This window comes from Zosterops lateralis (assembly GCF_965231275.1).
Source record: "Zosterops lateralis genome assembly, chromosome: Z".
NCBI lineage: Eukaryota > Metazoa > Chordata > Aves > Passeriformes > Zosteropidae > Zosterops > Zosterops lateralis.
In genome coordinates, this window is record NC_139800.1 from 9,582,319 (window position 1) to 9,596,971 (window position 14,653).

The following is a 14,653-nucleotide window of genomic DNA, read 5'->3' on the forward strand; positions in this document are numbered from 1 at the left end:
CTGCCAGCCTGGCAGTATGGGAAACAGGCAGGATTGTTACTGGCAGAATGGGAGTTACCTGTAACACTGCAAACTACTTGTTTCAGACACGTGTCATCATTTAAACTTCCTTCTGCGAGGTTCTTACTCTTTGGAGTTGAGTTTACCCGTATTACCCAGTATTTCTGAAATATGCTTTTCTTAACTTTGCTCCAAATGTCTCCTAAATGAAATACAGAACTACTTTTGCTTTAGTGAAATGAATAAAATTTAGACAACTTAGCCCATTTCTAAGTGACTCTCAGCTGACTAGTTGTGATAATCTGACTTTGAATGCACACTTACCAAGAAAATGTCAACATAGTCATTATTGTTCTTGTCAGGTACCAGTCCTGTGTATGCAATGTCCAGACTTTTCAAACTTCTTCCAACTGAGCAGAGTCCTAACCCCAAGTTAAGTTTTCTCTTTGAGCTTCTCTAGTGCTTAAAACTGGGAATCATCTAATAGACCTTACTCAGAGCTGCTTGCAGGTAGTCAGCAAAAATATTCAGCTAAGAAGGGTTAGTCAACTTGTCCACTTATTGACTCATGCATCCTACTTCAGCTTGCAGGAAACATACATAATTAGAACATTTTTTTTTATTCCAGGGGCAGTAACTGTCCTGGAATTGATGCTCAAGGATCTTTTCAGATCTAGCCCTCACTCTTCCCCATATTCACCACCTTTTCCTCCCTCCCATCTCCACCAGAATGGGGGTTTGATATGCTCATTTCCTGTAATCACTGATTTAAAATTTTCTCCACAAAGCAATGAATAGAGGTAACAGCATCTGACATCAGATGTTCCTCACTTTGCCAGCAGCAGCCCAACAGAAATGATTCAATGATTAAAAAACTTTGACTCACTAGTTTGTGAATGGCCAGGTTGAGGAATGTAACCCCTCTTAACTTCTTTACACCATGGCACAGTATAATTCACTCAGCCTAAGAGGAGGATAATGACAGCTTTATACAGGATCTCACTTCACACCTCCAAGTTTTCTCCTTATCTCAAAGGTTGCACTGTGCATTAAAGCAATAGTCTGTATTAATCTAACCTCTGACATTTGGGCCATATTAACCCACCAATGCAGGTTTATGTATCTCACACTTCAAACCCTATCAAGAAATTTGGCAGTGGCAGCTTGATAAGGACACCATACCTTACTGAACTTGTTCTAAAAAAAACATCAGCAAAAACACTGCTCTGGTGGCACTTTTTAATGACCTTCTTCACTCTTCTTTAGCTGTTGGCCATTTGGGTAATTCATGTTCCTGTGGCACCAGAACTGCTGTAAAGAAGGAGCAATGAAAATTACTGTTTATCTGTAAAAATATTAACACCCAGGGTTGTAAAATATGAGAAAAAAAACTATAAACTGGAAGCTTGAACTGTTCAGATCTAGATAGAATAATTGTTAAAAGCAGGGTTATGTTTTTAATGAGACTGATCACATTTTCTTTTGTTTCTGTACTGGAGTAATTTATAAGCCAATCTTCATTACCTGCTATGTTACAATGAAAATTCTACCAAAGAGATCTTTCTGGTATTGCAATAAGTGGTTTAAGGAACCATTAACTCATAATTATGATTCTCTTTTTTTTAAATTCTCTTAACTCAGATTCTCTCTTTTTATTCATGTGGTATGGACAGTCAAAAAACACATCTAAAATGTATTATCCCAGCTTCCCAAGATGGGATCTGTATTGGAATGTGTATTTCAAAAGAAGGAGGCAGTAGCTAGGTTCTCAAATTAAACTTAGCTTGTTTCAAGAAAGCTGTGACCATTCTAAAATGTACTGCATCATCTTAATTCCGTGTCAGAGTGGTTCAGGCAGCCAAAGTTTACATGTCTTTTAAAGAACAATGAAAATAATTAAAATTGTACTTTCATAAAATCTTAAAAGCCTGCAAATGGGGTTTCCACCTTCTAACCTGACCCTCACTTAGACAAATTCTAATTCATTATGCTGAAAACTTTTTGATTATCATATTTGGATTAAACAAAGATTTTGACTACTGTAATTAAAACACGGACAAAAGTCAAGTCAGCTGTTTTATTAAATACATAATTCTAAAAACCTTTAGAGAGGCTGGATAATGAGTGCAGTGAGACCACTTGACCACACAACTTAAGAAACAAATGATAGCTCTGCTTCAAAACTGCATGACAGGTTCTTGAGAAATTCCTTTTCACACTTGTCCAGTGTTATTTTTAGGATCAGCTTACAAAAGAGCCAGTGCTTTATTGCAGTCACTTTCCAAGGCATCTCTGGCTAACTTTACACTCCTTTTATCTCCTCTCCTTTTTTTCTCTCATTATCTTCTTGCTTTCTTCTCTTCTCCTCTTAGTTACAGGATTCCGTGGATCATAGATCTCAAAAGTGTCTTCATCCTGCATGCTTGCATCTTTCACCTTTCTGCTTCTGTCTTCAAACTGAAGCACATGTGACATCCTACAAAAAAAAACCAAAAAAACAACAAACTCCAACTCAGTGAAAGAATGGAAGCTACAATTTCTAATTATGATATGCATGACAAGATTTCTGATTTAGTTTTGAGCATAGCAAAAAAGAACTGATCTGGATTTCTTTTGTTGGTGGTTTGTATTTTTTAAATTTCTTAGAAGACCCTTATCTTATAAGGTGATAATTTTGTAAAGACTCCTTTTGAAAAATACAGCTAAATACAGATAGAGTTGCTCTGGATTTTATTTCACATACTAAACTCTGGGGTTTTTTTGTCTTTTTCTATTTAGCATATCTTCCAAAATGTATGGCAAATTTTTCCCAGGAACAGGCAGTATTTCTCAATTTTCCTGTTAGTCACTTTAGACACCTTTCACCAGGGTGGAGGATTTTACAAAAGTGGGAAGGAGTTTACACAGAAAACACTTGAAGTAGGTACACAGAAGATCAAAAGGGGAATGCTTTATGTCCTGCTGCCCTACATTAAATTGGTTCAGATCATGCTTTTTAATTCTCTGAACACCAGACTAAACAAATGCCTTGTTCAATTCTATGTTTTTTCCTACTGTTCATTAGAAGTTTTCCATTTATTAGATACTTCCTAATTTCAGCGAATTTCCAGCAATCTGAAAACGTAACTGTTACTTAACGGAGAAGTGGCTCATGTGAACCTCAGGAGGTTCAACAAGGCCAAGTACAAGATCTTACACCTGGGCAACTGCTGATATCAACACACATGGGAAGAAGAAGGGATTGAAGCAGCCCTGCCCAGAAGGACCTGGGGGTGCTGCTGGGGGAGAGGCTGGACATGACCCAGCCATGGGCACTGACAGCCCAGAGAGCCAAACGTGTCCTGGGCTGCATCCAGAGCAGTGTGGGCAGCAGGGCCAGGGAGGAGATTCTGCCCCTCTGCTCTGCTCTGCTCAGACCCCACCTGCAGGGCTGCATCAGCCCTGGGGGCCCAGCACAGGAAGGAGGACATGGACCTGCTGGAGTGAGTCCAGAGGAGGCCACAAAGATGATTAGAGGGATGCAGCAACTCTCCTGTGAATACAAGCTGAGAATTGGGACTGTTGAGCCTGGAGAAGAGAAGGTTCTCAGAAGATCTTATTGCAGACTTTCAATACACAACAGGACTTACTAGATGCTGACAGACCCTTTAGCAGGGCCTGTTGTTACAGGATAAAGAGTAAATAAAGGTTTTAAACCAAAAGAATGCAGATTTAGATGAGATAAGAATGACACTTTTTAAGACAAGGGTAATGAAACACTGGAATAGGTTGCTGAGAGATGTGGTAAATCATTTTTTCAGGGCAAACTCATTCGTCTAGGCAAAACTCACACTTAACCTTTGGATTTTGTCAATTTCAAAACCACCTTTGACTTCGATGGGGCAACTTAAGAACTATACTGATCTGAATCTAAGCACATCAATCTTTATAACATGTCTTTGTCAACAGTCTTTGTGACAGAAGATACAGGAAATATGAGTAAATTTCAGAAGGGAAGTACTGCTTTATAGGTCTCTTGCAACATGTAAGACATTCTGAACTAAACAGTTTTCAAAGAGCTTTAGTGCATATCTCCATACATAAAGAAAGGGAGGGAGAACAAGCTGTTATTGCAGATTACAATATAGTACTATTAAAGAAACCAGCAAAAAAAATCAAAGCTATAGACCATATGTGGTCTGCTTGAATGCTTTAGAAAATTCCTCAAAACAAAAATTAAAAATTCTCATCACAACTGACTCTTGACATATGTGTTTCATAAATACTTAAGATTTGTCTCTAGTGTAAAAAACTTAGGTAGTTTATAACCCTGTCCACACTACTAACACCCAAACTTATTTTTTTAGTCATCTCTACAATTCAGAATAACATAATGTACCATTGGAGTGACTCATAGTTGCATATTTGTAGTTTAATTATAAAAACATTGTCTCACAGTGGAGGGACTGAAGTAATTTATTTTAGCTAACATGCTTTCTGCATTTGTCATATTCTTCTCAACTTATTAAAGATGAGTACACATATCAAATCCCTCTGTCCTAGTCTGAATAAAGTACAGGCCTAAGAGATGGAGTCATTCCTTGGTGCATGGTTTTAAAGTGTGTTATAAGAGTGTAAGCAGAAGTGTAGTCACACTTAGTCCTTTCATCAACTCAAGTTTTTCCAAGAATACAGCACAGGACATAACCCGCAGGATACAACTAATAGGAATTAAAATTAAATACATCTCTAGTTCTTGGGTCAGCCATACAGTGTCCCAAGTAGTTTGCAAATTAGATGCAGTAGGTTCAGACTAAGCAATATTTACTTCTCCCCAAGAGCTGAAAGAAGTCATAGTCTCTGACTCTTATTCATAACTTTCCACTAAGACATTCCCAGCTGTGATTAAAAATAAGCCAATATTAAGAAACTTTTTGATATTCCCAGAATCAATTTTAGATGCAGCATCTCAGAGGTAAAGCAAAATAAACACAGACTGCTGTGGAGATTTTAAGAAATATTTTCCTTCTGTAAACTTAAGCTTATTTTAGCAAGTCACACATCTTCCCAGGTAGACCTGTTCTGCATCCATATGAATGGTGAATCACAGTGAATACTGCTTTTCAAAAGCAATTAATTTTTTTTAAAGGAATATAGGAAGCATTTAATAATTATTTCTATATTAAGCACTTGAATTTAAACTAATCTTACTCAAGTTCCTCCAACTGAAGTTTGCATTTGCATAATTTTCCAAGTGCAGAGTTAGGGCTTAGTTCCACAAATACAAAGTTTCATAAGTCTCTTCCTTGTTCAATTTATAGCTCTCTTCCCTTCTGCATGCTCCTGGGTTTGGTGAGGAGCTGGCTGCTCAGTCATGTTTCTGCAATCCCTGTGCTGAAAGCAGCAAATTCATCTCTGTATCTCTGGCCTTCAGGAACCCACTAAATTGTGCTTATCTCTGATTGTTGACAGCTCATTTTATATAAGATATTCAATTTTGAAGTCCACTTTTCTTCAAAATTTAAAAGATGAGGGGCAGTCAGTTCTATCAAGCAAAACTCAAAAGAAAACAAAAACTCAGTTTTTCAGCTTAATTCTTTTGCTAAAAATTTGTAAAATAAAATAGCTTGCCAAAACTGATGACTCTGGGTTTGAAGTACCTAGTTGTGCAAGTTGCTGTTCTTCTTTAATAGAAGACATAATTACAAAATTATTTTGTAGAAAGAAATGAATGGAGCAATCTTTGTATGGATTTATTGCTGAAGAGGGTGATTTTTACCCTGACCAGATGACAGCATCCTATAGGTTGACCATAGTCCTATCCCATGTAATGGGGGAGCAACTGCCCTGCATTTCTTTCCTTTCGTGTTACTAAAGAACACCCAGTAGCTGTCTCTCTTCTGTATTCCAAAAATGGAATGTCTTGAAATATTAGACTGAAATACATGAATTAATTTAAGACAGTTTCAGAGACAAGGCAGGAATTCAGAGCTACATGGATACTCTTATGGCCTAGTGATATTCTCAGATCAGCAAACGGACCAGGCTCTTTTGAACTACTCTAGTGAGATGGTACTTGTAAGAAAAGATATGATATACTGTAATCCCTCTGCTTTTGAGATGTGTGAGCCATGCACTGGATCTGAGCCATGTGCCAGCTGCTGACAGGTGCAGTCATGTTAAGTGTAGCGTAAAGAGAAGCCCCATAGTCCAACAGCTTTGGCCTTTCCAGAACCCCCTTTGGGAGAGCAATCAGTGAACTGAATAATTTTGAATCTTGGCAAGAATAAGGAAGCACTATGCTTTTGCTCTACTGATGAAGCTGAAACCTCCAGGTACACTCATGCATCAGTGATTTTATACTAACTGAAATGAAAGGGCAAAGCTGTATTGCCTAAGACCACACCGGTTTTTCAAACTGATACAGCTGTTGTCTGCTACCACCTGCCTATTGCCCCCTTCAACTTTCCTTGCACAGCTGGCCCTACAGAGCAAACCTCCTGGTGCCTGCAGGGAAACCTGGGACATTGTCTTGCACACAGCTACTTAAAATCAGCATTTTAAACGGGAAATCATCAATAAGTGTGAGCAGAAGTTACATCCTGCCAACTCTGTTGTAAGAGTAGTAGCTTCTGGTAGAGCAGCAGTAAATTCTTAAGCAGTTTTAGGCAAGTGCCTGCATAAAACACTGTAGTTGGGGCCATACTCCTTCTCTTTTTACTAGATGCATGCAAAATAAATAAAGCAACTAATCACATTGCTGTAAAATGTAGAGTATCATAATTTTGAACATTATGCCTATGTTTTATCATAGTTACTGATTCTTTCCATCAGGTTGCTTAAAATGAATGCAGAGGGACTAAGTATCTGTGTCAAGAAATTCAGTGTTGCCTCTTGCATGGTGTAGGCTGTCTAAAAAAATGGGACCACTATGGTCCATAACTACTATCTGAGTTGAACACTGACTGCAAGTAACAGGCTTCCTGTTTTTCTCAATTTCACAATGCATCCCATATTCAAAACAAAAACGATGATAGGTACTCAAACACTACTGCTTTCTGTAAATTATATTCTACTTGATGCTGATTTTCCTTCAAATATTGAAGTGCAAGCATCAATCATTAATGTAGGAAACATTCTAGCACCTTCCTTCCATCATCCTCAAGATACCTAGACCATGGACAGAAAAGTAACTCAAGTGAACAGATGAGAAAACAGATGAGAATCCAAAGATAAAAGCAAACAAGATCTCTCTCCCAAAGGAAAAAAAATAGGCTGTTGTGGAAGAATGAACGCACTGGCAATCTCTCCACTCCCAGCAGAGTAGTGAGTGGCACAGGAAGAGAAGAGACATTTCAGAAACACTGAGAGACAGTTAAGAGACTACAAAAAAATTAAGGAAGGTAAAGACTAAAAAAATACAAGAATGAGAAACAAAAAGGAAGAGACTTATCAAAATGTAAATCAAGTAGAGAAAATTGTCAAATTGAAAATTGTCAAATTAACAAGAAGCACAGATTTTGAATCAAGGCAAGAGAACACGAGTATGAACAAGGAAAAAGGAATGTCAAGGCCATAAAACAAAGCGAATTTTGAAGGAGAAAATACATTACTAACATCTAATATTTTTCCAGTTTTTTGTTTGTTTGTTTGTTTTTAATTGAGATGCTACAAGCAAAACAAGCCTCTTGGATCAGGCTGCTGTCATCATTCCTTGCATAAGTGTGTCCAAGAGCTTTACAAATAATTTTGTAAACACAATGCAGCAGGAGAGAGGAAGTATGTTTGTGTCTCTAATGAAATCTGCAACTATCACTAAGTGCTCTGTGTAATACAACTCTTTAAGCAAATTTTGTAGCTTCTGTCTGCCCTGTCTCACCATCCAGATTAAATTTCCTTCTTGTGTAACATAACCCATCATGCCTCTTTTAATCCAAAGGAGTCTTGTAATCAAAATTTCTCATCCTTACAGATCATTATAAGAAAAAACCAATTTTTTACCAAGTACTTCAAGGAAGTTTTAATTCTTACAGCAATAAGGTTTGATATTATAAGTACCATGACAGACCCAGTCTCAAAGATGGACTGATCTCTCTATCACAGTTTCACACAGCCACTTCTGTCTCAAAAAAGATGTTTCACAGAACAACCTCCTTGAGCACTGTTTGTTTCATTAACTCATAGTACAGGAGTTGTGCTAAGTTATCTACAAAAGCCTTTACTCCTCTGTAGCATTTGGTATTTAAACCTTACACTGTATCATACATTTCCACCATGCCTAGTGTGCCAAACCAGGTATTTAATTTTAACTAAGTTTATAATCAGAGAACCATAGAAACACTGAGGTTGGGAAGGACCTTTTGGATCAGCAAATTTGACTGTTGATCCAGCACTGCCAAGGCCACTAAATCATGTCCTGAAATGCCACATCTCCATGCTTCTAAATGCCTCCAGGAATGGGGGACTCAGCCACTTCCCTGGCAGCCTGTTCCTATGCCTGACAACCTTCGTGGTGAAGAAAATTCTCCCAAAATCCAATCTAAATCTCCCCTGGCACAACTTAAGACCACATGCTCTTGTCCTATCACTTGCTAACTGGGAGAAGAGACTGACTTACACAATACTTTCTAGTAATAATTTCTGATCATAGGTTTCTGCTGTGATGGTTCCCACTAAGAGACTTCACTCTTTCTTTTTTTCAGTACTTCTTTTCACCATTCTACATTCCTTGTTTCTCTTTCCTCATCTCCCTTCCTAAAGATGGGATATCTTTCCCCTTTTTTAAAGGCTTTTATAACACCCTGTATTCATCATGTCTATTGCCTTGATATTTAAAAAGAGAAATAAAGTTTGCTATTCAGATCTAGCAAAATCCAAATAATTAGTTATTCCATAGAAGTTTTATGCTGAAAGGATGTTTTAAAAAAGCTTAGAAGAGTAGTTAGAAAATAGCTATAAATACAGCTATGTGTCATATTGCAGTCCACTTCAAACATTAAGTATTCATATCAAATACTTATTACTTCAAAATATTGCTTCAATCCATGTTAGTGATTGTGATACAGATTTTACACAGACATTTTACATTTTACTATTGCTATAAATACTGTCCCCCCTGCACTCTCCCGAAGTTAACTGCAATATCCAGAGGAGTCTATTAGCTTACAATAATTCAGCTTTCAGCTGTTTGTGGCTGGAGCAGAGTTAACCTTCTTCACAGTGGCTGGTGTGGGGCTGTGCTTTGGATTTGTGCTGAACACAGGGTTGATACTATCATGATGTTTTTGTTATTGCTGAGCAGGGCTCACACAGAGCCAAGGCCTGTTCTGCTTCTCTTGCTGTCACACTGATGAGGGGGCTGGGGGTGTTTGGGAGGCTGGGAGCAGACACAGCCAGGACAGGTGACCCCAACCTACCAAAACATATTCCAGACCATGTGACATCATACTCAGTATACAAAGTGGGGGGAAGAAGGAGGAAAGGGAGATGTTTGGAGTGATGGAGTGTGTCTTCCCAAGTTACTATGATGCAGGATGGGGCCCTGCAGTCCTGTAGATGGCTGAACTGCCCATGGGAAGAAGTGAATTCATTCCTCGTTTCACTCTGCTTGTGTGTGGGGCTTCTGCTTTCCCTGTTGAACTGTGTGTATCTCAACCCAAGAGTTTTTCAGGTTTTACCCCTCTGATTCTCTCTTGGACCCTGCTGGTGGGGCAGTGAGTGAGCAGCTGCCTGGGGCTTGGCTGATGGCTGGGTTAAACCACAACGACAACAAAGGTCTTACCGCTGCTCTTGCACAAAGAAAGAAATGTCCCCACTCTTAGTAAGTAAAATTTATGAAAACTTGCTTTAAAAATAATATAAAGAGTCAGGCTGTACTCTTCTGTTAACTTTAATTAGCCCTCTGAATTTGCATATTACAATTAGTAGAGGATTGAAAATTGGTTTAACCTCTTCAGAATAACCAGTGAGTTTTGGGTCCCTCACAGACTAAAGAATGAATTGTTTATATTTTCTCTTTGTGGTGGCCTACAGCATAAAATGATGAGAACAGAACTTCTACAGCTATTTCTAAAACAATACTTTTTGAGACAGTTTATTTGAATGTAATATGCTTAGTTTTATCACAAAATAATCACTGCCAAAATTATAGAAAGAAACTAATAGTTTCACTAACCATGGGACTTCCAGGTTAAAAGAACTCCAAAGATACCAGTTTTTGCAAAGCTAACAACGAAGTAACCTAATCTTGGTGAAGACTAATGTAGTATTGTATCCATGGATTGTCCAAGACAGTATTAAAAACCTTTTTCTCTTGAAAGAACATCTAATTGTAAGTAACCTTCCAAGAGAAGGGGAAATAACCTTAACTATGAAAAAGCTCACCTTCTTCAGTGATAATCTGTGGGAAAATGTGATGAGTTCCCATAGTATCAGGAGAATTAAGTAAAACTATGATGACTTACTTTTTCAAGCAATAAATATTTTTCTACATAAAATTCAGTTATCCCATCTTGATACTGCTTCTGTTCTATAACAATTAATATATATAGTATATTTACACTACATCCTTGACCCCTTCACAAAAATGTTAAGTAGTTTGATGCAAGAAGACAGATGCTTTAAATAGACAACTGCTCCTGGTCAAGTAGATTGGTATGGAAGACGAAAATGCAAATTCCAGATGTTCTTCCAGACAGCACACCAGTACAGAAAAACTCTACACAGCATTTACTACAAGGACATGGGAGCCACCATACCGGAATAGACCAGTGATCCATCCAGTCTAGCATCCTGTCTCTGGCAATGGTTTGTACAACATCTGATACTCTGAAGTCCGTCAGCAAATCACCTCCCCGAGTTTACACAAGCAGCCAGGCATTATTGTATCACCACAGCATAGAGCTGGAGTGAAAAGAAAGCAGACGAGACTATTTCTAGCACAAAAATACTCAGATTTTCAAAACATTCCGATTTCTCTGGACTCCCTCCCCTTTTTTTTTGCCCCTCCCTCTCTCATTCTGAATATATCCACATCCTTACTTCTTAAATATGTAATTCAATGAGATGAAATTGGGGTGCTTGAAAAGGGGTACAAATATGCAAGAAGTTTAAGCCAGGCTAATAAAGATTTTAGAAGATTATTTCTACTCTTCACTAGATTTTCTGGCAGTAAAAAAAAGTCAGATTTCCAGACAGTAAATCTAACACTAGATATCCCCTGACTGAAGCATGGATCATCTCTGAATTTAAGTCAAACAGTAGTCAAAACTCAGATGCCTAGTCCAAATAAGCTCAGCTATGGAGGAATTAACAAAAAATAAACAAGCAAAAAACCCTGCTTAATATGCTTTGAGTTTCTCAGACATGCTGAACAGCTAGAGGCAATCAATATACAATGTCAGCAGAAGAAAGATTTGTTAACAAGAATTACTGAGTGAAGCAGTGGGGTAGGGGTTGGCATTTACAGATCCAGCAAGGTCTGACCATATTCTAGCAGTACAGGGGTGAAGGTGGAGACAAAACTGGAGGAAAAAAAGGGAAGATTTACAGCAGAAGGGTTTTTTTCTTTCTTCCTTTAAAGGTTAGTGGCAGTACTAAAACCCAAACAAACGCTTATTTTTTTGCCAAATAGAAACTTCTCTTTCCAATGTGTTTCTAATACAGACCTCTGGCATTCATTTATCCTTTGTAACAATCAAGTAAGTATTTTGTCAACTTTTAAAAAATGTAGTTGAGTAAATCAATGGCCTTAGCAGGAGAGACCTAATATAGAGCCAGTTTTTCCAGACTAGTGAAGGAACGCTGGCTCAAGTCTGGATGGGAGGAGGGGAGCAAACATGGCTTTAATCCATCTTTGTGCCTCACTGGCATAAATTACAGCAGCACTTTTTCTGTCATTCCCCAAGCTAGCATCAGCATGTAAAACAGACTGCAGCTTAGTTTTCAGGGGTTTACTGTGTTTGTCATAGTTAAGCTTCTGCAACTGAAGCTGCAAAGACTGGTGCTAATCTTGAGGAAGCCATATTTCATAACCCTAAATTTGAGGTTGTGTAGGGAAGAAAAACCTGAGTTTTATAAAATGTATATATGAAAGAAATATAACCAATACTTTTAGGTGTCTATCCTGAAGAACTTCACCCTGCAAACCTCAATAGTATATGCTGCAGTAAGTAGGAAATCCTGGAAATAAAATGGAACACATTATCAAATGTATATGGATTAAATATTAATAGTGTGCATTGTGATTTAGTTATTAGTAGAAATTAAATATTGTAATATAAAGACAGTCTGGCTAACTTCAACATTTACCTGATTCTGCAGTTGCAATTTCAATTAAGAAGACCCAAGTTGAAACCAACTCCAGCCTATACAACAGTAGACATTGAAAAGTGACGCCTTGATACTGTTTTAAGACCCAAATCTCTCTCTGACACAAAACCTTTTACTGTGAGAATGCAAGGTAAGTAAAATATTGTGTGTTTCCACTCCTAATAGTTCATGAAACCAATCATAAATATTCTGAAAAGAGACTTCCTTGTATTATGAACAAAAACATTGCTTCAAGAAGACAGAGGGCGTAACTATTAATGCTGGATAGAGAATACCTTCATTCAATATATAGATCCATTTTTTGTTTGTTCTAGAGTAAAAATAAAACTATCTCTGCAAACTGCATAAAAAATTGTACACTCAAATTGCAATTATTGTCCTGGTAAAAGGAGCTCAGGATTAGCACCCAATGTTCCCACAATATTTAACTGGCCTCAGTGACAGTTTTCTGAAATTCAGAATTGGGAACAGATTACAGTATCTGACTTGTATAAACTAGGCTGCACTTTAAATGGTTACCACTGAACTGCTGTGAGTTTTTTGCCCACAGAACCAACAAATTAATAAAACCAGACCTATTCCCTTCAATTTCTGCTAAAATCAGGTGATCTGATCTATGTAAAGCATCACTGCACACATCAAAATATTTCATGACCAAGAAGATATGTTTAAAAGCTTTCTAAGACACCTGAGATATTAAACAGTGCATTAAAGTAAGTAGGTCATGAAATTCATTTGAATTGGTTTTAATCCTCATTATCTTACATGAGATTTTTTACAAATAACTTAGAACACAATAGTTCCAACAACACCAGTTACACAACACGGATATGAAACCATCCATTAATCAAGACATGAAATACCTTCTTGTTTCAAATGGAAGACCTTTACTGTCACAGAGTTTTCACAACAACCTTTTGTGCAAATTGCATTATATTTTCAGGTATTGACTTTTTCACTTTGATTTTAAAAAGTCTATTTTTCCTATATCTCAAATCAACCAACATTCAGAATAGTTTAGACTCAACAAAGGTAAGTAACCAGAAGAATTTTAGACTGAAAAACCATGTGAAAAACTACCACCTCATTCCAAATTCCCACTTTACTCATTCTTTCTTGTCCCACAGTGTATCTGAAAGCTGAATGGATTTATGTTATTTCAAATAAAAAGAAAGACTAAGTTTCAGAGTCTAGACATACTTCCAAAAATACTTAAGTGACTTATTTACATTTGTCGCTTGGTTACAGCTGTGACAGCACTCTACAGGGAAGGAAAAAGCTGATCTCTTCTAAAGATTAAGAAGCTTTATGTTTCACATGTAACACCTTACATTCCACCCAGGAAACACTGCAAGTGGTTCAGTCATGAAGCACTGGCATCACATGCTGTTAATTAAATGAACTATGTAGCATGCTGGCAGTCTCAGTCAAATTCTGAAAGGCTGCAGAGTGCATTACTGAGAGCATATAAAGGCCAGTGATGAGATCTGAATCCTGAAGAAGAAATTCTAAACTTTTAGCCAGGTGTAGAAGGAAAGAAAAATTACTGGGCTTCAATGTAACACAAACTCTAAAATCAACCAGGGGTCTTCTTGCAGCCCTGACTTGTGAACTGATGGGATTAGTAACAGACCAAATCTTTCTACTAAGGATGATACAGATTTTGGTTGATTCTCTGGGGGCAGCAATTTTAATGCACTCCACATAATCATGTTCATCTGATAAGGAACAACTTTCACATGTTAATATTTCAGTTTGTGCTGAATATTGAAGGTCCAACAGGATGAATCTGGCATCTTCCATGAAGTCAAAACTGAAGAAGTAACAATGTAAAACCATACTTATCAGAACTCAGACTACCAGTATGGAAATAGTTTTCAAGCAGGAATAGAATACTACCTCAATGCAATGTTCATACTATAGATTCATAGAATGGTGGGGGTTGAAAGGAACCTTCAAAGGTCACCCAGTCTAACCTCATTGCCATGTGTCAGTCATCTGCCACTCCTCTGGGCAACCAGGTCTAGAGCCTCTATCCTCTGAGTAAAATATTTCTTCCAAGCATCTAATTTAAATTTCTCCTCTTAATTTAAAATCATCACCCTTCATTGTGTCCATATCTGCACAAATAAAAAGTCATTCTCCCTCTTTCATTTAATCACCCTTTAATTACTGAAATACCTACCACCTACCACAAAGTCTCTCCAGATCCTTCTCTTACCTAGCCTGAACAACCCCAGCTCCCTCAGCCTTTTCTCACAGGAGAGATATTCCAGCCTCCAATCATCTTTGTGATCCTTCTCAGCTCAAAAAAGCCCATGTCCTTCCTGTGCTGGGCCCCCAG

General features: G+C 37.7%; 1 protein-coding gene across 1 annotated transcript in view; it reads right to left on the reverse strand.

Annotated features, from left to right (window-relative positions):
• Window positions 1-2,063: 2,063 nt before the first annotated feature.
• CWC27 (CWC27 spliceosome associated cyclophilin) overlaps window positions 2,064-14,653 on the reverse strand; it is a 93,438-nt gene continuing 80,848 nt past the window's right edge. Inside the window, exon 14 of the mRNA XM_083884446.1 lies at window positions 2,064-2,476. Within this exon, the coding sequence (XP_083740572.1) occupies window positions 2,314-2,476 (163 nt within the window). The 3' untranslated portion in view covers window positions 2,064-2,313. The remainder of the gene's footprint in view (window positions 2,477-14,653) is intronic.